The sequence below is a fragment of the Panthera onca genome, chromosome C1, assembly GCF_046562875.1.
Source record: "Panthera onca isolate mPanOnc1 chromosome C1, mPanOnc1 haplotype 2, whole genome shotgun sequence".
In the NCBI taxonomy this organism is placed as follows: Eukaryota; Metazoa; Chordata; class Mammalia; order Carnivora; family Felidae; genus Panthera; species Panthera onca.
Genome location: NC_138346.1, coordinates 126,823,154 through 126,848,864, shown reverse-complemented (window position 1 = coordinate 126,848,864; position 25,711 = coordinate 126,823,154). Strand labels below are relative to the sequence as shown.

The 25,711-nt window shown below is 37.4% G+C and overlaps 1 protein-coding gene across 8 annotated transcripts; it reads right to left on the bottom strand.

Moving 5' to 3' along the window:
- Positions 1 to 1,441: 1,441 nt before the first annotated feature.
- Positions 1,442 to 25,710, bottom strand: DRAM2 (DNA damage regulated autophagy modulator 2). Of its 8 annotated transcripts, none has more exons than XR_013557435.1 (11): positions 25,578 to 25,710; positions 24,382 to 24,509; positions 23,172 to 23,239; positions 18,979 to 19,120; positions 15,333 to 15,400; positions 13,963 to 14,102; positions 6,610 to 6,787; positions 6,026 to 6,108; positions 4,240 to 4,332; positions 1,992 to 3,706; positions 1,442 to 1,509 (listed from the first exon to the last, which is right to left on the bottom strand). XR_013557435.1 is itself a non-coding variant. In XM_078451567.1 (10 exons), exons 4-10 carry the CDS (start codon positions 19,107 to 19,109, stop codon positions 3,599 to 3,601), a joined length of 801 nt encoding a protein of 266 aa, XP_078307693.1. In that variant the 5' UTR covers positions 19,110 to 19,120; positions 23,172 to 23,239; positions 24,382 to 24,509; positions 25,578 to 25,710; the 3' UTR covers positions 1,442 to 3,598. The 8 variants fall into 8 exon arrangements, 5 of the variants coding, with proteins under 5 accessions (XP_078307693.1, XP_078307695.1, XP_078307694.1 ...); XR_013557434.1 differs by having other exon boundaries at positions 1,442 to 2,560; positions 2,884 to 3,706; XR_013557436.1 differs by having other exon boundaries at positions 1,442 to 2,560; positions 3,062 to 3,706.
- Position 25,711: the final 1 nt, after the last annotated feature.

Genomic DNA, 25,711 nt, shown 5'->3' with positions numbered 1-25,711 from the left:
ACTTTTTTGTTGATTTTCTGTGTTAATTTCCATCAATTGTGGATATGTTCTCTGTCAATATCTCTTCAAACATTTCTTCCGTGCCATTCTCTTTTTCTTCACCTTGTGAAACTCAATTACAAGATGCAAGGCCATTTGATTTTGCCTTCAAAACTCAAATACTCTGTCCTTTTTATTTTCACTCCCTTTTCTCTTTGATTTTCAGTTTTTTATTTTCAATTGTCCCATCTTCCAAGTTTATCAAATCATTTCCTATGTAGTCATATCATATTCAATTCTAGAATTTTCTTTTTGTTTCCCATAGTTTACATGTATTTGCTGAAATTCCCCATCTTTTCATGCATGTTTTCCACCCTTTTTACTACCTCCTTCAGCAATTTATCATAGTTAATCTACTTCTGATAACTACAATATCTGGGCAATCTCTGAGTTCACTTCTATTGACTTCTCTCTGAATCAAATCAAATGTCTCTGCTCCTTGAAGGTCTTATAATTTCTTGCTGCATGCTGGATATTTTCTATAAAAGAACAGTAGGTATGAAAATAAATAATAATTACCTCCACAAAAGGGTGTGCCTATTCCTTGTCAGGCTCTTAGACTGGGAAGCTGCATCAATCTAATCTGTGGTTGATGTGGAGATGAGCTGTGCTGATTTAGTTTAGTTTTACCACTTGCTTCAAATATTTTAAATGAAGATTTCCTTTCAGCAGGAATTGGGATCTGAGAATTGGTGAGAACTTAGTAGAACCTTTGGTTTTTCAGCTAAATAGCCAGCTTTCCAAACATGTGGAGTTTCTCTTTGCACTACATTCCAAAGGCATAAGTTAGAATTTGAGGTTTTCTCTTTGTATTCCACTCAGGCTTCCTGAGAAGGTGAACTCTCTCTCAAATTACCATGCCTTTTGGAGGATACAGTTGCTTACACTCACAATGCCTCAGAAAGATTTTTCCTATTTTAGTTCTGTTCTATGTTCTTATCTTCCTAGTAAGTGAGTACATTCTTTCTAAAACTAGCAATCTGGCTGATTGAAAAGAAGCAAGACATAAATCACGGATTTATAAAGATAAGCCAATGTTTACTGAACTTCATTTCACAGTGAGTCTATACAGGACAAGGCAGAAGAGATAAGAGAAGTTCTTTCTCTTTCATAAATCCACTGAGCACTTACAACATATGACACTATTCCAGCAAAATATAATCTCAGTAACTGGGATGGATAAAAATGGAGCTCCTAAATTATAGAAGATCTTGTTTGATTTTCTAAAATCTAAAATTAGAAGTGGACTAGTTCAGGTTCCTTTTACCATGTGATTCTGCCATCTCCTAAAATCTTATCATCAATAATATCCATTGACTGGAAAGAGGGAAAAAAAGGGGACGGGCATTCCCGTTTTTCAGAATCTTAATATGAAAACAACAAATACATCCATTTCACTTACATTTCAGTGGCTAATATTCAGTCTCATGCAATTCTTAATTGAAAGGGAGGCTGGGAAATGCAGTTTTGCTGTGTATCCAGAACAAAAAAGAAATACATTCAGTTCATAGAATCTGTTAATTTTGTCAGCTTAAAAACCTTCTATCCTTAAAGCTAAATATTCAATACAGGAACGTTGATTGAATTGAAGAGGAATGCCTTATCTGTTTATACAAGCTTCTGTACTGACATTGGAGGCAAGTCATATTTTAAGGGAGGGTGTGGTTCTCTTCCATTACTTCAGTGTAAGTGAGGGATAAACACACATTCAAAAATCTATTTATAATCCCTTTTTGAATTAACATTTTCACCCTCTGTTATGTTTAAGAGTAAAAGTTACATAATGGGATTAAAATACTATTGAAGTAACTTTTTGTTTTATAAGAATTTAATGTGTTAGTGCATATTTCTAAACCTAATATTCTAGTACAGACCTGTAAGTCCAAGTTCTTCCTGTGTCATCCTCCCCACATGTAATTTATAAACTTTGATTCTATCAATACCCCTCTCACCATATGTGGTCCTTCACAACTTGAATTTCAGCTTCCTTGATGTACAGGAGTCAGGACCCACCAGTGTTTCTCAGCTGTGGTTGCACTATGATTTTCAGAGGCATGAAAGAAATTTTTCATGGCTTGTATCCAAATATTTTTCTAGTGATGTCAAATTTCAATGCATCGATATTTACTGAAGTATCTCCCATGGTCACTACTGTGTGACCTATGTAAATAGTATTTTATTCCACTTTCTGTCTTATTAGCCCAGAAGTCTTCAGCAGTATTACTTACACAGTCTTATATCTAGAAACTTATTCCTAATTGAGATTTCTAATTCCACCAGATAACCATTTTCTTTTAAAGTGCTCCCTCTTATACGTTAAACTTGTCACCATCTTTTATTTTGGCCATGGAATCATTTCTTCTAAAATGATAAACTCTGTTAATCTTCTTCAAAGATTCTTTTGAGAACCAGTCACTGGGAACCTTCTGGATGATCATTTTCTTCTTTTGAATTTTCTCTGGGATCTGTAAACCATTCTTTATCTGCACAGATATGGATCCAAGTAGAAGCTATCCAATCACTTGCATGACAGAGAGAGAGAGAAAGTTGTTTTTGTGGACACAAGTATCACAACTATTTTGTACCTAGTTTTCTCCCCCTCTCCCCCCTTTGATTTTGTCCTTCCTACAAAGATCACACCCTGTTTAAAAGGGTTAGTATTTGCTCATTCAAGACTACTTTTACAAATAATTATAATTTCTATATAAATGAAAATCTCAGAAGCTCTTGACAGCAGTTTGTGGTAACTTCTATTAATCATATCTGCTATTACTCACAACCTTTCAGCCTTATGTATGAACACTAGTCCTTGTTTTGTGTAGATCACAACTGAAGTAAACTTACCTATAGCTACTTCTCTCATGCATCAAGTGATTAAAATCCCATTTCAGAGACTAAGCTTCATGAACCTCTTGCAAGGATGTGTGACAGACTAGTTGGCATAGTATTTGGCCTTATGGCAGGAATTAAATCAACACCTACAGAATCACTTGTGCAAAGCCTAAGCAATGAAAGTGCTTACATGAATTCAGGTCTGCTCCCCTTAATAAGTGGATTCCAGAAGAAAAAAATTTTATAAAGACTGTAAGAAATGTAGTGATATGGTAAAACTATTACTTCAAAACCCAATTCTAAAGGAGCTGCTGAGCAATGCTGAGTATCCAGGGTCCTGGAAAATGTCCTTATAAAAGTGCTCCAAACAAAACATGCTTTACGATGATTTAGAAAATATGAAAGGCTGGATTTTGTAGACTGCTTGGTACACTTCTGGTTGTTTCTCATAAGTAGGAAAAAAATCTACAATGTTGTAGTCCTTTGGTTTTATTTTCTGGGATTAAAAAAAAGTATAGGCATAAATGTTTTCCCATGCTCTTCTTGATGATATCCTTTAAAATAACTTATCAAACGGCTTTATGTCTCTTGTTTATCAGTGTTCATCAAAGTCACTGTCAGCCTTGATTAACTGGTTGAAAATTTCAGAGCAGAGTAAGTAACTTTCATGAACATTTTCCCTAATCCCTGAGAATCATAATCATCACAGAAATGTTTTATCCCTTCATCATAAATCTCTGGAAAGTAGCCGTGTTCGTTCATTGTTAACAGGGCAAGGAGCAGTGTCATAGAGGGTTAATCCATGTAAATTGGCTTCCACTTGTAAAGAAATTTTCTGTAACAGAAAAGAAAATTATATATAGACGTTTGTTCCTTAAAGACATCTTCAATGTCTTCAACATCACATCTTCGATATGTTCTGAGGAACATTTATGGGATTGAGGATGTAAATCAATTCTAATGAGTAACAAGAGTGAGACAGATGCTATACTGACAAAGGTATCAACTGTAGTACCAACAGAGTTGGGAAAACCAAGCTTCTCTACTCAGAAGTTCTTCATTTTTCTTTGGTTTCTAAAAGGAATCAGTAGGCAGAGGAATCAGGAAACGTAGGCAGAGTTGATGAAAATTCTGTGAAAAAGTTTCTGCAAATTTACTTGTTCTACAGCCCTATTTTCAAGGTTGAATACCTTACTAACAATACACTACTTCTCCAAACACAGAAACAATTTCCCTGAGTCGCTCCTCTTCTGGCATTGCTGCTTATGAAGTTAATTTTCAAAAAGGCTGGAGACTTGCCTATAGAAACTTCTCTTATTCCACCTGCAGGAAGTTTGACTGCATAAATCTAACGCTGTGTTTTCTTACCTGAAAATCACGGATGTAAGTCAAGAAAAAACCAAAGAAGGAGAATGACAAAGACCATTCTGCTGCAGTGGTGATCATGTGAAGCACATAACCCTTGAGTGACAATGGAAAAAAAAAGAACAGTTCTGTGAAATTTCATTCAAATAATCTATAATTTCTCTCAAAAAACCCATAAAATTTATAATCCAATCTGCCTTATGAAAATTAAAGGACATCAGGTAAATACTAAGGACATTTTAATACACTATAGACTTTTGTTAAAAATGTGTCCATTTGAGTTTAACTATAACAAGCATGCTATATTAATTAAAGATGTTAATAAAAGGGGAAGGTATAGAATACACTGATAACACAGAACCCTCTGTACTATTTTCACAATTCTTCTGTAAATATAAACTATCTAAATTCGGATTTGTTTAAAAACTTAATTCCATTTATATTTTATAAATAATTCCACATCTGAACTTTCTGTGGAAAAAAACCCAATCCTTAATTTATTGAACCTAGCTCGAGAATTAAAGACAGACATTAGAAAGTTCCTCCTAAATGATTTACCTACTGTAAATTTCATCCAGAGCAAATAAAATTTCCATCTGAGAACTAAGACAGGAGAACTTCTCTATGATCAGGAAGTTACTGCCTTTCCCACAACCATAAGATTCATTAAATGTCACTAAAAATGTTTAGGTAAAAAATGCTCATGGTAAATGTGGTGTCATTTTTAGAGCATTAAATAATATATGGATTATAGCTAAGAGAATCCAGGGGCTCCTAGGTGGCTCAACTGGTTGGGGATCCAACTCTTGAGTTTGGCTTAAGTCATGATCCTAGGGTCATGAGATCAAGCCCTAGGTCAGGGTCTGCACTGAGCATTGAGACTGCTTGAGATTCTCTTTCTCCCTCCTTCTGTCCCTCTCCTCTGCTCATATATCTCTCTCTAAAATAAAAAAATATATACAATAAAAAAAATAACTGAGAATGGGGCACCTGGGTGGCTCAATCAGTTAAGCGTCCAGCTTTAGCTCAGGTCATGATCTCACGGTCCGTGAGTTCGAGCCCCACGTTGAGCTCTGCGCTGGCAGCTCGGAGCCTGGAGCCTAGTTGGATTCTGTGTCTCCCTCTCTCTCTGCTCCTCTCCCACTTATGCTCTGTCTCTCTCTCTCTCAAAAGTAAATAAACATTAAAAACTATTTTTAAAAAATAACTGAAAGAATCTAATAAATTATTCCATTCTTTCATTCTTATAAACATGTCCTATCCAGGGCTAATTCTTTAAAAATAACTTAAAATGAAATGCCACTGAGAGGTTTGTGAAAACAGATGAACTTATTTTATCATCTATTTAGTATATGTCCCTCCACTTTTTTTCTCAGGATCAAAGATGCTATCTCCATTCAGATATCCAGTATACTGGAACCCAAATGTAGAGTCCATAATAATAAACTTCCAGATAATAATTCAGAAAACACGATTTCTAATAATAAAAGATCTCAGTTGGGTATGTTGTACACTACATCCATATTTAGGAGAGACAATTTCTGAGAAAACTCTTTGCCATCACGATTCTCTTCATGTCTTGAAAATGTTCACTGATCAGACGCGAGAGAATAACACAGGTAATTCTACACAAACTCAATCATACATAGTAAATAATCCTAATTTAACAGAATTGACTATTCTACTGAAAAAGTTTCATTTTTGGTGATGACACAAAAGAATACATCAAAACCAACCAAACTAGTCATCTTTAATATAAAACTAAGTTTTGTAGATTCCAAGCTCTTACTTTGTCCTCGGGGTCCCAATGGAGTTTCTGGTCTACATCTTTGCCATAATTGCCACTGTGCAACAATGATGAGGAAGTCAGCACTATAAAAAAAAGTAAGTCAAGGAGAATCTCGGACAAGACCTGTGCATTTAAATTACATTCAAAATAAAAATAACTTTAAAGGTCCCAAAGGATTACTCATACATTTGTTACCAAGGTCAAAACCCATTTTCTTAAAGACTAGATGTCACATAGCAGTAGTGAAAATTAAAATGTGCCTGGAGGATTACTATGAAATGGTCTGTAGAGTCAACTCCCCTTTGCTCAGTAAATCAGTACTATCCTCCATAATTGTTCTCAAGGACATAAACTCATCCTTCAGATGTCTGAAGTGAGTATGGTCAGGCTAAACATCAGCTTTGTTCCTAGTTCAATTACTGAGGTCTTATGTAAAATTTGAATTTCACATTTCAAGTCTTTTAGTTTACTAACCCAAGAATCTCACCCACAAAAGACCTGCTTACAATATGCCAACAGTGTTCACTTAAATTCTGTTATTCAATTCCCTTCCAAGTGGAGCCACATTTTACAGCAAAGGATACTGCTAAATGCACTTACTCCACACCAGATAACCAGCAATAGTCTAATCCAGAAGACTTGTTTGCCATGAATTTTGGGCTGCATTTGGTAGGAAAGGATGGTCTGAACCAACATATATAACGAGCCCATACCAAAGGTGAGCACAGCTCCACATATGTGTACAGGAAAAAAGTCTGTTTTCTAAGAGGTAGAAAGAAGAAATAAGTAAATAAGGTAAACTCAAAACACATTACCAACACAATATTTAAAAGCACAAGCCAGCGATTTCAATAGAACATTCACTGAGTGCAAAAATACTGCGAATTCTACAAAATTAGTTCTTGAAGTAATTCTCTCTTAGACTACTCAGCATAAGCCAGAGGACTACAGTAAACCAAATTATTCATATGCCACTACTGAAAATATGACAGTAGTTGTTCATTTACTCATTGAATACCATGTTTCTGTGGGTGCCTCTTGTGTGTCAAGCACTGTTCTAACTACTCAGATATATCAGTGAACAAAACAGGCAAGCATCTGGCCCTCAGAGTTTATATTCAAGTGAAGAAGCAAAAACAATAAATAATAAACTTTAGAAGCAAGTAAAATTCATAGTATGTTAGATGGTGATAAGGACTATAGAAAAAGAGTAATGCACAACAAAGGGAGATTAGCAGGTTGGAAAGCTGGAGGGAGGGAGTTTCAACTGAAACCCAATTTAAATCAAAAGCAATTTAAAGTCTCAAAAAATTTAAACACCCCACCTTGGCTCTAATTGATTGGTATTGATAAAGTATACAAGGGATTATCATAAATTATAATTTTTCCCCCTTTACCTCACTCTTACCGGTATCCATTTACATTTTACTTTTTACTACATATACCCTCTGCTTACCCTCTGCTTAAAAGTGACAAGAGTGGCTCTCCAAAAATCCTACAAAGACCTTCAGTTGAGCCCCTCTAATTCTCGAAGCTGGCACTGTCTGTATTTCATGTGGTTGGGAAGGCACTGCACAGCATCTGGCACGGAGGGCATCACGGGGTAGCAAGAGGGAAGAGGTAGGGCTTGGGCCCCTCCTTTCAGTCAACTGTGCTAATTCACAAATACAGAACCCAACTTTCTTAGTTGAAGCTACAGGAAGTTTCCAGTATAAAGAAGTAAAAGATAACATTTTTGGCAACGCCATTGGTTTTCTTTTGGAGAGAAAAGGCTACTTTGATCCAGTTTGCGGTGTTATAACTGGCAATGAGTTATGAGTACTGAGAAGGGAAAAAAATGCATTGTCATTTCCACTTTGGGTAACAGAAAAAAAACCCTTCAGCACCTGTAAAACAATACAAAAAATAATAAAAAATAAAACAAAATGGTACTATCTTATCTTCATATGGGAATTTATCTGTACGTATGGATAAAGGCTGGAAAAATATAGACAAAAATGAAATTAACTATTTTAGGGCTATGAGAAGGAATATGGGTGAACTTTTCCCCTTAAAAATATTCTCATATCGTGATGATGCTAGAGATAGAACCTGATTGATGACCATCTGGGACGAGTACACAGTCCCATCAATAAAACCCTGTGACTTAAAAAGTAAAAATAAAAAATGGAGAACATTTATTACTATATTTTTATAGTTATAATAAAGGAATATAAAACTGGCAGGAATATTTAACTGGCAGTGCTTCAGCTTGTACATTAAATTTTGTCATATTTTTGAGACCAGAGAAACAGCAAAAGATCTTGAAATAGGTCAGACAGCATTCTTCCTATGGAATGCTAGAGCCTCTGGGTATAGTTCTACACAAATGTGAATTTTACTTGGCTTGGATGAGGCTACTTTTCACAGAAAACTTCTGTAATAATAAAGCTATGTGTAGCTTAGAATTCATAGGTAAATATTTTGCATACGACTTTTGAAAATGAAACAAACCATCCTTTGAGGTGTAGAATAGTTCTATATTTGTTCACAGGGAAGAAGAGTAAAGGAAGAGAACAGAAGAGAATTCTATTCATATTTATTATAACCATTGTTCTTTGGGCATATTTTATGTAATGCTTTTGCACAAATGCATTGAAACTTGATTGAAAGTCACAGAAACTCACACTTATGGAAAAGAGGGTATTTATACCTTTTATACTCATTTTACTAGAAAGGGCAATGATAGACCTATTCCTTGCATAAGCTAGATTAAAGTGTTCTGTACCTGGAAAAAAAAGTTATGTACAGAGACAGAAGTTAACTTATAGAACACTGATAGTAATACAAATAATCCACATCTGCATAAATGCAAACTGTGTCCTTTTGAATGCTATTAATTATTACCCTGTGAATAATGGCCAGTTTTGCATCATAAATTTATTTTACATTCCTTATCTGACAATAAATGTGTGGTACTTTGACTTCTCTTTTGAGCTGATTTGTAATTCCTAGTATTTCTCTCATGAATTAATAAGTTAAATAAAAGTCTTTGACACATTTATCCTCTTTAAAAATATATCCTTTATCAAAGACAAAAACTTATCTTTTGACAAAGACAAGAAAAATTACAGAGATTATGTGTGGTCAGGAGCCAATGTCTGATAAAGAACTTATAAATTACATATTGATTATATCTGTAAACTTTACCTAAAAGCAGTTAATGAAACTTAGGAACTAATATCCTGCTTACTTATCCTCTCTCCCAGGTGTCCTTGAGGATAAATTTTACAGGAAGAGAGAATGCCATGTGACAACAGAGGCATATATTATAGAGTTATGCCATGAGCCACGCATACCAAGGGTTACTGGTTTCCACCAGAAACTAAGAAAGAGGCATGGAATAGCCTGTGTCCAAAAGGGAACCACCCCTACTAACATCTTGGTTTCAGACTTCTGGCCTCCTAAACTTTGAGAGAATAAATTTCTGTTATTTTAAGCCACTTGATGTACGGTATTTTGTTATGGCAGCCTTATGAAATTAACATAGATTTCTGCTTACTTGACCCTTCCAAGTTTCCTTGAGGGTAAATTTCCTAGGAGGGGAAAAATTCCTCTAAGTAGGCATTGAGGACATATGTGTTTGTTTTGCTGAATATTATCATACACAGTTGTTTTAAAAGAAATTAAATTTGTATCTTTTTAGTCAGAGTTTTCAAATCTCATTAGATCTCTTTAAATATGGACGGCCACCCACACTCAGATATCACCTCACGCCAGTCAGAGTGGCCAAAATGAACAAATCAGGAGACTATAGATGCTGGAGAGGATGTGGAGAAACGGGAACCCTCTTGCACTGTTGGTGGGAATGCAAACTGGTGCAGCCACTCTGGAAAACAGTGTGGAGGTTCCTCAAAAAATTAAAAATAGACCTACCCTATGACCCAGCAGTAGCACTGCTAGGAATTTACCCAAGGGATACAGGAGTACTGATGCATAGGGGCACTTGTACCCCAATGTTTATAGCAGCACTCTCAACAATAGCCAAATTATGGAAAGAGCCTAAATGTCCATCAACTGATGAATGGATAAAGAAATTGTGGTTTACATACACAATGGAGTACTATGTGGCAATGAGAAAGAATGAAATATGGCCCTTTGTAGCAACGTGGATGGAACTGGAGAGTGTGATGCTAAGTGAAATAAGCCATACAGAGAAAGACAGATACCATATGGTTTCACTCTTATGTGGATCCTGAGAAACTTAACAGAAACCCATGGGGGAGGGGAAGAAAAAAAGAAAAAAAAAGAGGTTAGAGTGGGAGAGAGCCAAAGCATGAGACTCTTAAAAACTGAGAACAAACTGAGGGTTGATGGGGGGTGGGAGGGAGGGGAGGGTAGGTGATGGGTATTGAAGAGGGCATCTTTTGGGATGAGCACTGGGTATTGTATCAAAACCAATTTGATAATAAATTATATATATTAAAAAATATATATATATATATACACATATATATACATATATATACATATATATGGACGGCCACAAAAGGGGCACCTGGGTGGCTCAGTTGGTTGGTCATCTGACTTTGACTCAGGTCATATCTCACGGTTTGTGGGTTCAAGCCCCACATCAGGCTCTGTGCTGACAGCTCAGAGCCTGGAGCCTCCTTCAGATTCTGTGTCTCCCTCTCTCTCTGTCCCTCCCGCTTGCACTCTCTCTCTCAAAAATAAATAAACATTAAAAAAAATAATAAAAATATATAGACGGCCACAATAATCACAAGAGAATTTTTAGCCATCCTGCTTAGTCCTTTAGCCTCTTCACGAAGTTACTAAACAATGAGAACATGTTGGTGGTAAGTACTATGTTAGGTGCTAAATATGCAATATACACAACGATGAACAAACCCATGGTGCTTACAATTAATGGAGAACTAGATCAACTAAAAATTTTTAAAAACCATAGATATAAAATTAGACTGTAAGAAGTACTGTGAGAAATTTGTTTCCAGAGCTTAGAGAACACAAAGAATACAAATAAAGAAAACTCAAACTACACAGAAGCAAGTCTATTCACAGATTTCCCTGAGGAACTACAGCGTGCACTGAGATCTTTAAGACACCTCGATCTGTTTAGGCTTGGGGTTGTGAAATGTCCAACAAAGGAAACATGAAATGGAGTGAAATAACTTATCTTATTCAAAGAACAAAGAAAGTCCAGTGTTATGTACAAGGGAAGACATTAAGAAGGGGAATGATGCAGGGGCGCCTGGGTGGCTGTCGGTTGAGTGTCTGACTTCAGCTCAGGTCATGATCTCGCGGTTTGTGAATTCGAGCCCCGTGTCAGGTTCTGTGCTGACAGCTCAGAGCCTGGAACCTATTTCAGATTCTGTGTCTCCCTCTCTCTCTGCCCCTCCCCTGCTCATGCTCTGTCTCTCTCTGTCTCAAAACTAAATAAAACATTAAAAAATTAAAAAAAAAAAAAAAAAAAGAAGGGGAATGATGCAGAACGAGGTTAAAGAGGTAGACAGCACCCAGATCATGTAAGACCTTTGACTTAATTAAGCAGCTTGGCAGGCAGTTTGCCAAACTCCTTTTTCTCTCTTGATTCTATGTCTTTGCATGAAACTTTGGAGCTGTACAGCTCTAAGCAGGGGTACAGAGAAACAGAGTAGGATGTATATATAGCTCCAAAAGATTATACCGGAGCAATATTAAATGAAAGGCTTGCAAGAGTGAGTGCAGAGGAAGTATTCAGGCAACTATGGCAGTAGTCCAGATGAGAGAGAATGAAATCTGAACTGGGTGAGAAGGAGATGGTAGGGAGAGAAGTGGAGATGAAAATGGACAGAAGCAGATGCTTTCAACACATGTTTAAGAGGTAAGACCCATAAGTCCCTACTTTAAAACACAGTGCTAGAGTCTCTTCCAAGTCAAGCTCTAGAACTGTAAACATCTGGTTTGTGGACCTTTTTTTCCTGTATCAATCAGCTAGAGTTTGTTTTTGCAAGAGAGAAGTGGGAAGAGGGGGCAATGCACTCGCCACTTAAAATAAGCAGTAACAGTTTATGTGAGAAAGGAAGGAAGGATATCTGGGTACTATTACAGAGTCTGCTTATAAACAGGGCCCAGCAATGAAGCCATCAAGGAAGGATGTAGAAGAAATTCAATAGGTCCAAAGCTGCATGAAAAGAGATGTGACCAAGACAGAAAAAGGAATTTGATTCAAAATTATAAGGCTCAGGTGATGAAGTAAATTAGAATGAAAGCTGAAAACAACAACAAAAAAGTATATCAACTGTTTTTGTAGGTGAATGAGATAAAGGTAGAAAGGCAGTGTGTATGAGTGCAATCAGGAACTGTCACTGGAATTTACTGGATCGCATAAACAAATTTTAGTTACTAGTAGAAGTAACAAATTAAGTGTGGAAGTCAGGTTGGGATTCATTTTCCCACATGGGGGTGACAAATATTGTTAAATTGATCAAGGGACAACCAGAGCAAAGAATCACTATCCATACACTAAAAATTTCCAAATTTCCAAAACATATTTTTAAACACTGAGCTTTAGAAACTGATGGACGGGGGGGGGGGGGGGGGGGGGGGGGGGGGGGGGCGGGGCGGGTTGCTGAATGGTTTGGGCGGTTAAACATCCAACTTCGGCTCAGGTCATGATCTTGCAGTTCGTGGGTTCAAGCCCTGCAGTGGGCTCTGTGCTGACAGTTCAGAGCCCAGAGCCTACTTTGGAATCTGTGTCTCCCTCTCTCTCTGCCCCTCCCTTGTTTGCACTCTGTCTCTCTTTCTTAAAAATAAATAAACATTTTAAAAAATAAAAATAAATTAAAAAAATAAAGAAAGAAACTGATCAGGGAAGGCAGGACCCTATTTGTGGCAAAGACAACTAGGTAGCTGTCCACCAAAAATTGTATGTCCCTTCCATGGTTTAGAGTTGCCCCAGGAACTGATGCTCAGCAAGACTTCATTTCCTAGCACCCCTGTGTCTAGCAAATACATGTTACTAGAATGATGTGACTAATTCTAGTTAACGTTAAAGTTGTAAAAAGCAGGTGTGGTTTTTGCATGTTCTCTTTGACTGTTTCAGCCAGCTGGTTGCAGAAGACATTAAGGACTTAGGGAACAGCAGAGCTCAAAGAAGGATAGTGTCAAGGCCTTAAATCATTGTGGGAGGAAAGCCATCCATCAACCAAAAATAACTACACTAGATGCATGAATATGCCTCTATAAGTATATTTGTATGATGAGTGTGTATAAATAGGGCATCAAACGTCTAAACTGAAACTTTATAAAGACTGTAGAGAGATTAATCAAAAGACACAATGTGCCCAGGATGTGGCTGAAAGAATGTCAATAGAAAGGAATGTGAAGAGTTGGCAAATGTTTATGAAGGTTGACTACCACTTTGAGAATTCCCTGAGGAAAAAGCTGGAAGAGCTCCATATCCTCCCTTTACTTACTCATATAAGGGGCTGAACACCTAGAAAGAGAGGTGATCAATGGGAACATCTTAACAAGAATATAAATACAAAATAGGTGTCAGGCATATTTTTTTTAAGTTTAAGTCTATAATTTGGTCACTTATAATTTATATCAATTCTCTCTGGTCTTGGAGTAATCACCAACTAAGTAGTAATAAAGAGTCTAATAAATGAAGAGTCCTGTGGACCCTTAAAGGGATAATTTATAAATAAAGAGTTCTGTGAATCCTTAAAAGGTCAGAATAATTTATAGGTGTTCAGCAGTTTACTGAGAATGAATTTTTCTAATTGTATATGTAGTGATCTCTAAGAAGGCCAAATAATTTAATGGTAGGGGATTCTACTTTGTCAAGGCAAAGAAACAATAACAGTGTGTAACTGAATGTTTCAGGTTTCCTTTTTAACATGTATTAATTTACGTACTTCAGGAAAATACCTATGCTGGGCTAAGGCACAAACCTGGAAGTTTGCCACGATAGAAAGTCCAAAACAACTCAGTAATCCAAGTACAAGGCCAGCCTTGTTTATTCTGATGATACGATTCTCTTCAGGATTCAGAGCATGAACTTGCTTATAACGAACATAAATTGTAGCAATGCCTGGGAAGAGATAATCCGAATGACAACAAAGTAATAAATAACCAGGGAATAAAGTTGCCAACAGTTAACAAAGGTCATATATCGTAGATTTTCCTTTTACATTTTATTTGAGAGAAGAGAAAAAACAAAAAGCAGAAATAGCTGTCGATTTCAAAGAACTTTTAAGGTTGCATTATGGAACTAGTAATATCTCTGTGTGACTCAAAGGCACTGGCCTCCTGTGGGCCTCACGTTTACAAATATTTAGGATAAAACTTAAGAGAGAAGTTTGATGTTTTCTGAAAATGTCTAATAAGTGTTATATAAAACACAAACTATTCTATATGATTAGCATTAAAGTCTAAAGTAATTAGTGCCAAAATATGGATAAAATGAGTCTAGGCAAACAAAACAAAACACTAAAAGATGATTTGCCTCACTCTCATCAAATTATTACAATTTGGCTCAATGAGATATAGCAATTACACAGGGGGAAAATCCACACAACAACCCATTTTACTATCCTTATTAGTCAAAAGAGTCAAATCAAATCAAATTTTCCATGGCAAAAATATTATCAAAGATCTCAGAAGTGTAGAAAAGGAAACAGAGATATGCTTTTGTAGACAAGTTTTTGAAAACTTTAGTCATAAGAAGAATTTCTATGCACGGAATCATTTCCTTGACTTCAATTTTTGAAGTAATAAATATCATATGGAAGAATGCAAATATTTAAAACAATCAAAACTGAGAGAAAAAATATTTTAGTAAATCATTAATGAAGTTTGGTTCAAAAAAATAAACAGGAATGTAAAATCCAGTAGAACTCCATTCTTTTGGCATTAGAACATCATTCAAAAATCAAAACGTGGTTCCACTGCTGCTCTCAAACTTCTAAACTGTTTATCCCAAATGAATTTAGTTGGTGTTAGTTGTGAGCAGTGTGTTTACAGCTTTCTGTCCTCTACTGGTTCCTTAAGAAATCCACTTAAGGCCTCAAGAAATATTTGGTTGTACTTTACAACTTCTATTTGGATGAGAAGTTAAATAGCTTCATAGATATGTTTTATGATTTCTGTAATTTAGCATTTTTAGAAATTGCTTTTCTTTTAAAAGAAACATACCTGCGATCAATAATTTAGTGATAACAGTCCCTCCAGTAAACAGAAAGTAAAACAACAGAGTAGTGTTTAAAGAAGGAAATTAATTTAGCTATTAATTTCAATTTTTAAAATAATTCCCATCACTTACATAAAACTGCAGCGATATTTAACATTGCCCCAAACAAGCATTTTTCTGGAGGCAGTGTACCGGTGTCACTGAAAGAAAAAAAAGAAGGTATGTGGATTTCTCACACTAGGTATACATGTGCATTTTTTCTAAAGAATAAAAAATAGCAGGGTTACTTCAAATCCTTTGTCTTTTTATACATTTGTAAGTTCAGCTCTTATATAATTTTATGCGATCATGACAGTTTGAGCTCACAATATCCTACCTGGTTCACTTTTTCTCGTATCGCTTTAGCTTATTTCTTTTTCACATAACAGAAATCAACAGAAAATGATTTGAAAAACACACAAACAAAAGCACATGCTGGGTATGTTAGGGCTGTGTTCCTGACTTCCATCCTGGGCAGGTGTGTTCATCTGTCTCACCAGAATATTCATTCCCTAAACACCGCAGGCTCTTTCACAACTCTGTCTTTTGGCATCTGTTGTTGATGCTGCCTATAATTCAATTAATACTTAATCATTTCCTGTTAATTAAAAAAACATTTATCAAGCACCTCCTAAGTGCCAGACAGTATTTTAGGGACAGGAATACAGTGGTTAGTAAAGGAGACAAAGCCCTTGCCCGCCTGGAGCTTCCACGCGAGACCAGTTTTGAGTCCCCTCCCCTCCATAGCCTTAGCCAACTCCTCTAGCAGAGTGCAGACTCACAAAGCATTGTGTCCAGACTTCTATCGAAATCAATTAGTACAATGTATTGCAATGCATCGGTTTACATGCCTGTGTTTCAGGGCAGTGTGGAATACACAGATCCAGATCAACAGTCCACCCACCATTTACTGCAACACCTTGGGTATGCTCTTTTCAGTCCTTCTGACTGCTCCTTATCTGCAAAATGGGGCTATTAATTCCCTCCCAGCCTCGTCAGACCAACAAGAGGAAATGAAACTGTGGTCATACATGTGAAGATCTAGCGAAGTAGCAGACGCAGGGGGGATGCGTATTAAATGTTACTTCCTTTCCCTTCCTTCAAACTACAGTAAAGATGAAAAAGACAAAGACTTTCAAAGTCTCTTTTGAAAATAAGAAGGATCTCAACTAACACAATGTAATGGGATTAAAAACGAAATGGAAACTCGTGTCTGGTAAGGAATCAATAAGGTTTGGCGAGTTAAGTTGGGTTAAGTTCAGGAAAACTAAAGTATCAAATATCAATTCTAAGTATTGTTCCTTCTGACTCTAAAATGTATCTTCAGAAACAAAAGATTTTGTTACTCTGATCACCTTCAGGAGGTGGAGATTGTGGTTTTGTTAGTTTCTTCTACCTTTCAAAATTTCAAAAATAATGTATATATATTCTTATAATCAGAAAAAAAATCCATAATAATCCATAATAGTTGTATTTCAAGTGATGCGGTTTTGAACTATCCCATAAGTAAACAAAAGCATGCATTTCCAAGACGACTGGCTAAGTGTGCTCCTTCCTTGGCTCTGCATCAGAATGACATAAACTGGCCCACAAGTGAAAAGAGCCAAGTCCATCACCTCATCAGCATGATGCCCCAACCCGGAGGTCATCAAATTATTTTGATCATACACTATAAAAAAAAAAAAAAAAAAATCTGATCATGTAACTTCAAAATGTATGTATTATATAAATTTAAACATTGAGATTTAAACAAAATACAGAAGTTCTAATAATTTCTCCTCGTGCCCCAGTACTAGTCTTGTGCATTCTACCTGAGCGTCCACTACTTGAACCGCTAAGAGAACATGTGCAGTGGAACCGCTGAAGCACATGTGCAGTGGAGTTGTCTTTGGAGTGAAATTTACACTTGGTTATGTCTTTTGGGACTATTAACAACTAAACCTTTCAGATAGGGTGTGTGAGCTGAAAGGAAGTTTGCAGAGCATCTAGTCTAACTCAATCATTTTTCAGATGAAGGAAATGAGCCTGAGAAGTAAAATTAAGTACTACTGAGTTTAGATATAGTAGAATGTTGGAGAAAGATCCCAGGGTAATATTACTAAGGTCATTAGCAGGAAAATAAAAAGGCAGAATGACAGGGATGGAAAAGGAAGTGTCTAGGGTACTGTCTATCAGAAAGTCACATGCAGTACCATCACAGAACTGAAACTCTGAAGAACCCAGTGGCCTCTTAAATGATTAAAAGCTCTTTAAAGTGAAAGCAGACAAGTTCTCGAAGGGGAAGTAAAAATGCTGATGGATGCTCAGGAATCACAGATATGTGCTCGCTAAAGAGTTACTAAAGAATGAACGGGCTCCTTAAACTACATATTCTGCTAGCAGAGTGGTGAACGGTGGTGATTCTTCATCAGATTATTCCTAGACTTGGAACCTTAAATTCTAAAGTATCTTTGGTTTTTGTAAATCTTCCCAAAGTGTACCCAATTGGTTGATATCCTTTACTCCACAGCATGCTACTGTGAGAACAGATGTAGATGGTAACATTCTGATCTCTTCTTGATATTTTTAAAAGGTAAATTTAGGCTTTTGGTTTATCATCCTTTAAAAGTTCGCTATTCTCTATGTTGGAAAGATTACTTTTCAGGAGATAAACAAACAAGTGAAACAACTACAGCAACAAAACAAACAATGGAAGGAAATCAACGAAACCATTATATTACCTCTGGACAGGCAGGAACTGGAGAGGGCTGAAACAGACTTTCATTTTTTACTCTTATAAGCAGTCTAGTATTGTTTAAAATTTGTTAGAATAAGTATATATTGCCTTTATAATTGGGAAAAAAGAGAGTTACTGACATAGCACATGCAACTGAGTACCCATACTAACGTCGTTATTAGTTTTGAAATTTCAAAGATATTACTGATAAATGTTGATACTTAATGTGTTAGAAAGACCTAAACGACATGTCATAAAGATTATGAGCAGAGCCGGTAGAATCAAATTATCCAGTCAAACTGAACCTTGGTTCCATCACTTACTGAATCATGTGCCCTTGAACAAATAACTTAACCTCGGACCTCATTTCCTCCTCTCTCAAATGGGGGTAATAATTCTAACTTCAAAGGGTAATTGTAACAATTCAATTATTTAAGACCTGAAGAATGCTTGAAACATTACCTTGTACACAGTGGGTCAAGAAATAGTTGCCATTACCATTACATTTTAATACTATTACTGTTGTTTGCAGCATTTTTGAATTTTAAGGAGAGAATAATTCCACATCTCTCTTCCGAGACAACCTCAAGTACTTATTTGGAAAACAAGACACTTGAATGTCGTAATTCACTAACTAGTTCACTAAGTGAATCTAATTCCATCCCCACATTTTTTCTATCACATGGAAAGAACCAAACATAACTTCCTTTTTATATCCCTTTGGTTGTTGTAATGTCAAACATGAAATCTGAATTTTAAATGTTAGCATTAAATGTGGCTTTGGCTACTATAGACATTTTATCAATATTTGTTCTTCCAATCCATGAGCATAAAATGTTTTTCCATTTCTTTGTGTCCTATTCAATTTCTTTCATCAGTGTTCTATGAAGCAGAGTACAGATCTTTGACTTCTGTGGTCAGGTTTATTCCTAAGTATCTTATGGTTTTTGGTGCAATTGCAAATGGCTTCAATGTTAAAATGTGAATGAAACAGTCTCCTATAAAAGGATATATTTCACTGACCTGATATAAGGCAAAGCAGGGTCAACATGGTGGAGTGTTATAGCAATAATGTACGAAAATATGAAAGCAGCAGCTGTCCAAATTACTAGGGCAGAAGGAAGGAAACTGAGACCTTGCTGAAACCACCACATCTCAAACACGTCTTCCGAAGTAGAAAAAAAAACAAAAACAAATTAGAAAAGATTATTCACAAGTATTTCATCTCTTCTACTTTAGCTATCCACTCCCACAATCTTGTACTTATCACCATGAGCTGTCCCACTTCTGAAATCATCCCCCATACCATCTCCTAACACCTGTTTGCTTTCAATTTCTCGGTAAACGGAACCGAGTTTCACCCACTTGCCATATTCAGAAACATCCTTTCTCCCCCATCTTTCCACACATAATCAAGTACTAAGTAATGTTTATTCAATCTCTCAAATATCCTTCAAATCTACCCTTTCTCTCCATCTTCCCTGCCACTACTCTACCCAAAATACCATCGTTTCTTGACCAGATTATTGTTATAATCTCCTAAATGGTCCTTCTCTAGTGTGGACCATGATCAATCTAGACTCCACCCTATAACCAGAGTGATCCTTCTAATTCTGAAATACCAATCTGACCACCTAATTCTCCTACAAGAATCTTTCGGTGCATCCCTGTGCCCTTATAAATTGTCTTTCCTCCTTAACATGATCTACAAGCTCTTTGTATTGTCTGATCTCTACTTACCTTTCATAATTCATCTCTGACTACTTATTTGTTCCCAGTTCCTTGTTCTAGTTATCATCATCTTCATCATCATTACAAAAGTAAACACAGTGTCTATTCTGTGTCACCAAGTTACTAGCATCTTAATTACATGATCTCATTTACTCCTCAGAACAGAATTACAGAGACAAAGAAAACTGCAAGGTCACAGAGCTGGAACTCAGTAGAGACAGAATTCAAACTCAGGCCTTCCATTCTAACACCAATCACTATGCTCTACTGCTATAGCGAACTTCTTTCAGATGTTCAAATGGGTCATGCTCTCTTGCACACTCATAGACCTTCACGTACACTGTTCTGTCTGGATGGCAGGCCGCAGTGCTATCATTCCCCCAGCCCTATGACCACCTGTTAACTCCTATACATATTCAAGTCCCAGATCTTCCAGCTTCAGCTGAGTGGCCCTACTTTGTTTCCAATAGTACCCTTTACTTCTCCAACCAGGGCATTTATCTCACTTAACTGTTCCTAGTTTGCTTGGTTTTATCTTCACTAAACCTTAGATTCTGAGACAGAAGAAACCAACTGTTTTGTTCACCATTACATGCATAAGGGCAGGGGGAAGAAAAAGAGCACCTAAATACACACCTAACACACATCACCACTTTCTTTCTTCAACTCCAGACGGAGAATGTTAAGTAATCATAATGAATTTTAAGACATTAATGTATCTGAATGCATTTACTTTTCAAAAATAAATACAGAAATACTTTCAAATTCTAAGAAATTACTCCTCTGTATGCGAAAATAATTTCATGTTTGGAGGGGTATCTTCTCATAGTTTGAGGGACAGAAATTGAGTACTTCCCATGAACAATGTAAGAACAACTCCTATCTACACAACCCTCCAGTACACTCAGCGTCCGCATCTCAGACTGAGGTTCCAAACAATGAAATCTCAGCCATTTTTCACTTGTCATTTACTCTGATCATCTGACTTGTTGCTAAATATGTACGTTTAAATCTTGCTAAATAAGTTTCTTTTCCTTTATCCCCGAAGTCACCATTATAGACATGGTTTGAGTAATTTCCTGCCTGAATTATCATAATCTCCTTCTTTCTGTTCTTTTTTTCCCTTCTGAGTCTTTAACATTCTATCAATGCTTTTCATCAATTTAAACATGACAATTCCTTGCCACATTCCTATAGTGCTTTCCCCGGCATAAGTTTCTGGGATAATGATTCTCAATTTCTAGAAAGTTTGAACTGCTTCTAAAGTCTTTAATTCTTCTCCTTTCTTCTCTTTGAACATTATTTTAATTTGTTTTGGGTAATTCTAATGCAACATCCTTAGAGGAATCTAATTTCATATTTGTTGGTTCCACCACCCCTTGCACCTGTTTTATAGTTTTTGACCATGAACTTGTATTTGGATGATTTTAATTGGGAGAATTCAAAAAGGCTTAGGTTAAGGGTAATTCATTCCAGAAGCGCCTGGGTGGCTCAGCTCAGTCGGTTGAGCGTCCAACTTCAGCTGAGCTCATGATCTTGCCATTCCCAAGTTCAAGCCCTGTGTCAGGCTCTGTGCTGACAGCTCAGGGCCTAGAGCCTGTTTCAGATTCTGTGTTTCCCTCTCTGTGTCTGACCCTCCTCCGCTCAGGCTGTGTGTGTCTCTTTCTCTCTCAAAAATAAACAAACATTAAAAAAAGAAAAGAAAAAAAGGGTGAATCATTCCAGGGAGGGTCTATGACTATTTTTGCCAGACACTCTGGCACATTACCAACCTAGGCCAACTTTAATTTCTTGACTTCCAGGTTTTTCAGACCATGTAGATATGTAAATTGAGCCCTGAATCTGAGTGATGAAAGACCCTATAGCTTCAGGTTCTCAAGGGGGAGCTTTACTCCCTCACCTGGACCTGGGTGAAAATTTCTTTGTGATCTTCCTTTGCCAGAAAGGAGATACATTTCCTAGCCCACCTTTCATTGAGTGTGGATTTTTGAGGATCCTGGCTGAATGAGGGGGAAGGTAATTCTCCAAGGCCGTAAGTTGTACAGTTGCAAGTAGAAATCTTTACATTTTATTTTTTATGAGAAAGGTCGTCCCCTGAAACACATTTACACCAACTACCCTGTGAATGGTGCCTCTTGGATTTGTATACCTGAGAAGTTAAAGGGGTATGAATTATACCTCTCTACCTTGCAGGGAGTGGGGGGGTCGTGGGGAGAAGAGGAGCCTATGAGCTGACTCTAATTGTGCTTCATTTCTGCTATCAGCCAAATGCCTTCTCCCCGCAAAAGACACATTGCTAGTTTACTACTCTGGTTTCTGCTCTCTCTCTTTGACCTTTAGCCCTGGGCATTTTCCTTTCTGTTCTACACACCTGCTATGCATTTAAAGGCTAATATAATTTATCCAACATTTAGGTGTTTTAGCAAAAGTAATTTTCACAACATCATGTCCATCTCATTTCTAGAAGCATAACCTCCTCTCCCTTTAATCATTTTTGAATGCCCACATCCTTCCTATTCTTTACAATGGAGCTCAAATACCATCTTCCACACACAACCTTCCCTTATCTCTTTGCATCTGGAAATAAGCACTCCTTCTTCAGAGAACGCTAGATTTGCACATCTCTTGTGGCTATTATCTTCTGCAGTAGGACAGATAAGGAGAGTGTCTTTAAGTGGATAAAATCCTTGATAAGAGACTCTACTACCTAAGCATAGCAGAGGGCCTTGCCCATAGTAATCACTCATTCACTATTTTCTTTTTTTTTTTTTTTTTAAGTTTATTTATTTATTTGAAAGAGGCAGAGAATCCCAAGCAGACTCTGAGCTGTCAGTGCAGAGCCCAATCCAGGGCTCGATATCACAGACCATGAGATCATGACCTGAGCCAAAATCAAGAGTCTCATGACTGAGCCACCCATGCACGCCTCACTAAATATTTTCTGAATGAACAAACAGCTAAATCCAAATCATCTTAAACCCCAAAAGGATTCACGTCTTTTCTACTTCAGTAAACAGTATTACCATTTTTCTAGGTTATCCAGATTCTAAGACCTCAGAGTAACCCTATGTTCCAATACAGTATCCTCCAGCCAAATGTGGCTACTTAAATTAAAATTACAAATGACTAAAATAAAACTTAAAATTCAGTCTTTCAGTCACACTAGCCACATTTCAAGTGCTCAAAAGCCACATGTGTCTAGTGGCTACCATGAAAGATGGTGAAGACCTAGAACATTTTCCATTATCATAGGAGAGTTCTATTGTACTATGCTACATAGCTATCACAGGGATTGCACTGACATAGCACAAGAAACTAACACATTACTGGTACATAATAAGGGCTAGCTTTTACAATTAACTGTTTTAAATAATGCCCACTTCACAGAGGTTTAGTCAAGAACTAAATGAATTAATATAAGTGAAATACTGTCATAGATGGTCCATAAATGGTTGTTCCTCTTGTAGAATAAAAAGATGAATTACCTGTTTTACAAGTTCATAAGATACGTCTTCAAATCTGCACAAACCTGCACCTTTGTAAATCTTGAAATCTACATACAAAGAGAGAAAAAGGGTATTTCAAACTGCATTCTTTTAAACATGTACAATTTCAAGTCAATGCATCAATATTTGTTCACAGGTAGAACACTATGTTATAGAATTATTAATAACTTATTTTTCTTTAAAGAGTTGATAATTGTGTGTTTAATTTTTTTATTTTAAATCTAGTATAGTTAACATATGGTGTTATATTAGTTTCAGGCATATGATACAGTGATTCAACCATTCTATACATTACTCAGTGCTCAAGATAAGTGTACTAATGTGTTTTATAATGATATTGTACCATCTGAAATTAAGTAATATTTTAAATCCAGGATGTCAATTTTCCTATCCTTTCTCCCATTAGACAACTTTCACTGACCTCAAAAAAGATAAAATGAAAGGAAAAACACTGAGTTTCCTCCTACAAAAGGAAAGACAAAAATGAAGAAAGAACAATAGTTTATTATTAAGCAAAATAAAACATTAGTCTGTGTGATGCAATGGAAAGAACACACACAGTTGTGAGAGGAGGAAAAAAAAATCACTAATCTGTGTGATGCAATGGAAAGAACACAGTTGTGAAATCAGTTGTGACATTTAGCCAAGTGCAAATCCTAGCTTTATCAAGTCCCAGCTGTGTGATTTAGGAAAGTTACTAAGCTTCTCTGAGTTACAGTATTCTGATTTGGAAAGCAGCTATATCAAAGGGTTGTTCCTTAGAGTAGAACAGAGTAAGCACACAATTTAACAATGAGAGTTGATTTATCAATTCTGTACAACTACCACGGGGATGGGGAACAACACTCAATTCTTTGCATGTGTGAATCATCTTGGAGTTGTATCTCCTTAGGCTTTGAGGGTTCTCATTGTTTAAACTGACAGTTTAGATGAGAAGCAGGGCTTGAAATGATTTACCAATTTGCTAATGACAACTGAAAACTTTAAGTGCACTGACTTGGTAAGGAAGACTACTTTTGCTCATGTATTTTCACAGTGGAAAGCTGGAAGTATGGCTGTCTAAGTGCCAAGCAAATAAAGTTAAAATTTTAATGGTTAATGATTTAAGGAAACCTTTGAAAATAAGCAGGAATAATCTTCATAGAGTAGTAAGAGTGATTAACAAAATGTTGTTGCGTCTCTCACCTACCTTCTCTACTTTCTTTGAAGATCCACGAATCAGAACTGCAGTTACAATTCTTAAATTTCACAAATGTTTGAATGCCACTGGTAATAAGATGAATTCCTTATTCATCTGCTGAGTCCTCTAAGTGGTGACTGCTAAGAAACAAGAAAGTAAATTCTAGATATTCCAACTGAAGAGAGAAAGCCTAAAAAAGAGAGAAAGCTTAAAAAAAAAAATTCTATGGAACCATCAGGCCCAAAGCAAAACAGAAAACGGTTATTTGTCTAAACTCTAACTTGGCCTTCTAGCAAATGTGATATTCTTGTAATTGCTAAATCCTATAGAGTCTAAAAGATTAACTTTGTTATACGTTGGGTCAAATGTTATAGGGAGAGAAATGGGGGAGAATCTGATGATGCCACAAGAATTACAGAAGGGCATTGGGTACTGATTTATAAATTAAAATTTGGGAGAACTGGAAAAATTTCCCTGGTGTGTTTTCTGTTTTTCAAATGTATCCTAATGTAAAGAAAGCACGGTGTGAGGATACAAAGGACCAGCCATTTACCTTTCCGTATTGGGCTCACACACCCTTCACTCCGCCCCGCGACAGAACTGCGCGTGGTGGACAAGCTTCGGGTAAACACAAGGTCAACACAGATCTCAATTTCAAACCTGCCCCCAAGCACCCTACCAAGAACTCTGAGCCTGGGAGTGAAAACTGCAGTTTTTGTGGGACTGGGGCGAAGGTTCTCAGTAGCCGCTTAAAACAAAACCAAGGCACTATTTACACCGTTGCCTCCTTCCGAGGTGCAAAGCCCTCGGACTAGCACCTGGGACCAGGAAAAATGCGGGAGGCGGAGCCTGGCACGGCTCGCGGAAAGGGGGCAAGGGGGAGGGAAGGAGGAGGAAAGTGGGAGGGGGACCGCCCAAGGATGGGGCGCAAAGGTGAAGCGCGGAGACCTGAGCCCAGTGCACACACCCGCCCCGGTCCCCCGGAGCCCGCCCGCGCCCCGACCACCACCAGGTCCCTCTCCCGCGCTTCGCACAGCGTAGGGCCAGCTGGCACGCGACTCGTGCGCGGGCCACCTTGGTGAGGGGGGAGGAGGGTGGCGGTCGGGCTCGGGGCGGCTTCCACTTCTCCGACCCGCCCTATCCCATCCTTTGACACACACTCCGACAGCGGTCTGGGGCCGGCCCTCATCCCCTTTTCGGCTTACCTCGCTTGCATGGGCTGGTTAGTGCTGGCCGCCGCGTCGGCAGTGGTCCCGCCGGACGAAGACAGGGCGGGCCTCCGGGGCGCGCTCCCGAGCAGCCAGGCCAGGCCTGGGGCGCGCTTACCGCCCCGAGGAGC

What these genes read in the sequence shown, in the direction of transcription:
- DRAM2 (XM_078451567.1), bottom strand. Translation starts at nt 19,109, where the DNA reads ATGTGGTGGTTTCAGCAAGGTCTCAGTTTCCTTCCTTCTGCCCTAGTA. An exon ending in CCTGCTTTGCCTTATATCAG is followed by an intron (nt 15,401 to 18,978) that starts GTCAGTGAAATA and finishes TTTTTCTTTCAG; the next exon opens with TGACACCGGTACACTGCCTC. An exon ending in ATTGGGACCCCGAGGACAAA is followed by an intron (nt 4,333 to 6,025) that starts GTAAGAGCTTGG and finishes TTGTCACTCAAG; the next exon opens with GGTTATGTGCTTCACATGAT.